Here is a 686-nt window from a genome sequence, read left to right as displayed (position 1 = left end):
GGGGGGGGGGGGGGGGGGGGGGGGGGGGGGGGGGGGGGGGGAGGGTGGACAGAGGTAAGGGAGGGATGCAAGGTAAAAAGTTTGAGGACCGACCACTGCCTTAGAATAAAATAGTAGGTTTCTCTTTTTTTCCCCTTTTTGGCATCACTGCAGGGCAGAGTTCAGATTGATGGGTGTTTTAACTGTACAGTTCATAACTGAACATGTTTGGGTTTTTTAAATTTAACCTCAAACTCATCAAATTCAGAATTATTAGTGCTTTGGGGGAGCTAGGACCACAGGTGCTAAAATGCAATAATCCTTTAATTACTGTATGATGTCACTACAGCACAGTTCAGGTTGAGATACAAGACACGTAACTGCATATACCTGCTCAGACTCAGATCTGTGTTCTCAGGGTCATGAGATATTGAAGTGGATTTGCACTAAGTTATAACTGCTTCACTTCAGCTGATAAATTGAGTGCAATTGATGAGCGTTGCTGGTTGCTTCAGTGTAGGAGTGACACTATGGTTTTTCTTCCAGCACCACCTCTGCAGTGACAGTCAAATCTGCCATCAGAAGACTGAAGGAATTGAAAGACCAGTAGAAGCTTCTACCTGTTCCCATGATTCATATCTTCCTTCTCCAGAGTCTGAAAATCTCTACCATTCTTTTGTCAATAAAAAGGGTGTAGTGGAACAGAA

The 686-nt window shown here is 44.3% G+C and overlaps 1 protein-coding gene across 1 annotated transcript in view; it reads left to right on the top strand.

Moving 5' to 3' along the window:
- RPL37A (ribosomal protein L37a) overlaps window positions 1-686 on the top strand; it is a 6,371-nt gene extending 5,685 nt beyond the window's left edge. The window contains exon 4 of the mRNA XM_034786300.1: window positions 526-686. Within this exon, the coding sequence (XP_034642191.1) occupies window positions 526-589 (64 nt within the window). The 3' untranslated portion in view covers window positions 590-686. The remainder of the gene's footprint in view (window positions 1-525) is intronic.

The sequence above is a fragment of the Trachemys scripta genome, chromosome 11 (assembly GCF_013100865.1).
Source record: "Trachemys scripta elegans isolate TJP31775 chromosome 11, CAS_Tse_1.0, whole genome shotgun sequence".
In the NCBI taxonomy this organism is placed as follows: domain Eukaryota; kingdom Metazoa; phylum Chordata; order Testudines; family Emydidae; genus Trachemys; species Trachemys scripta.
This window is presented reverse-complemented; position numbering and strand designations above follow the sequence as displayed.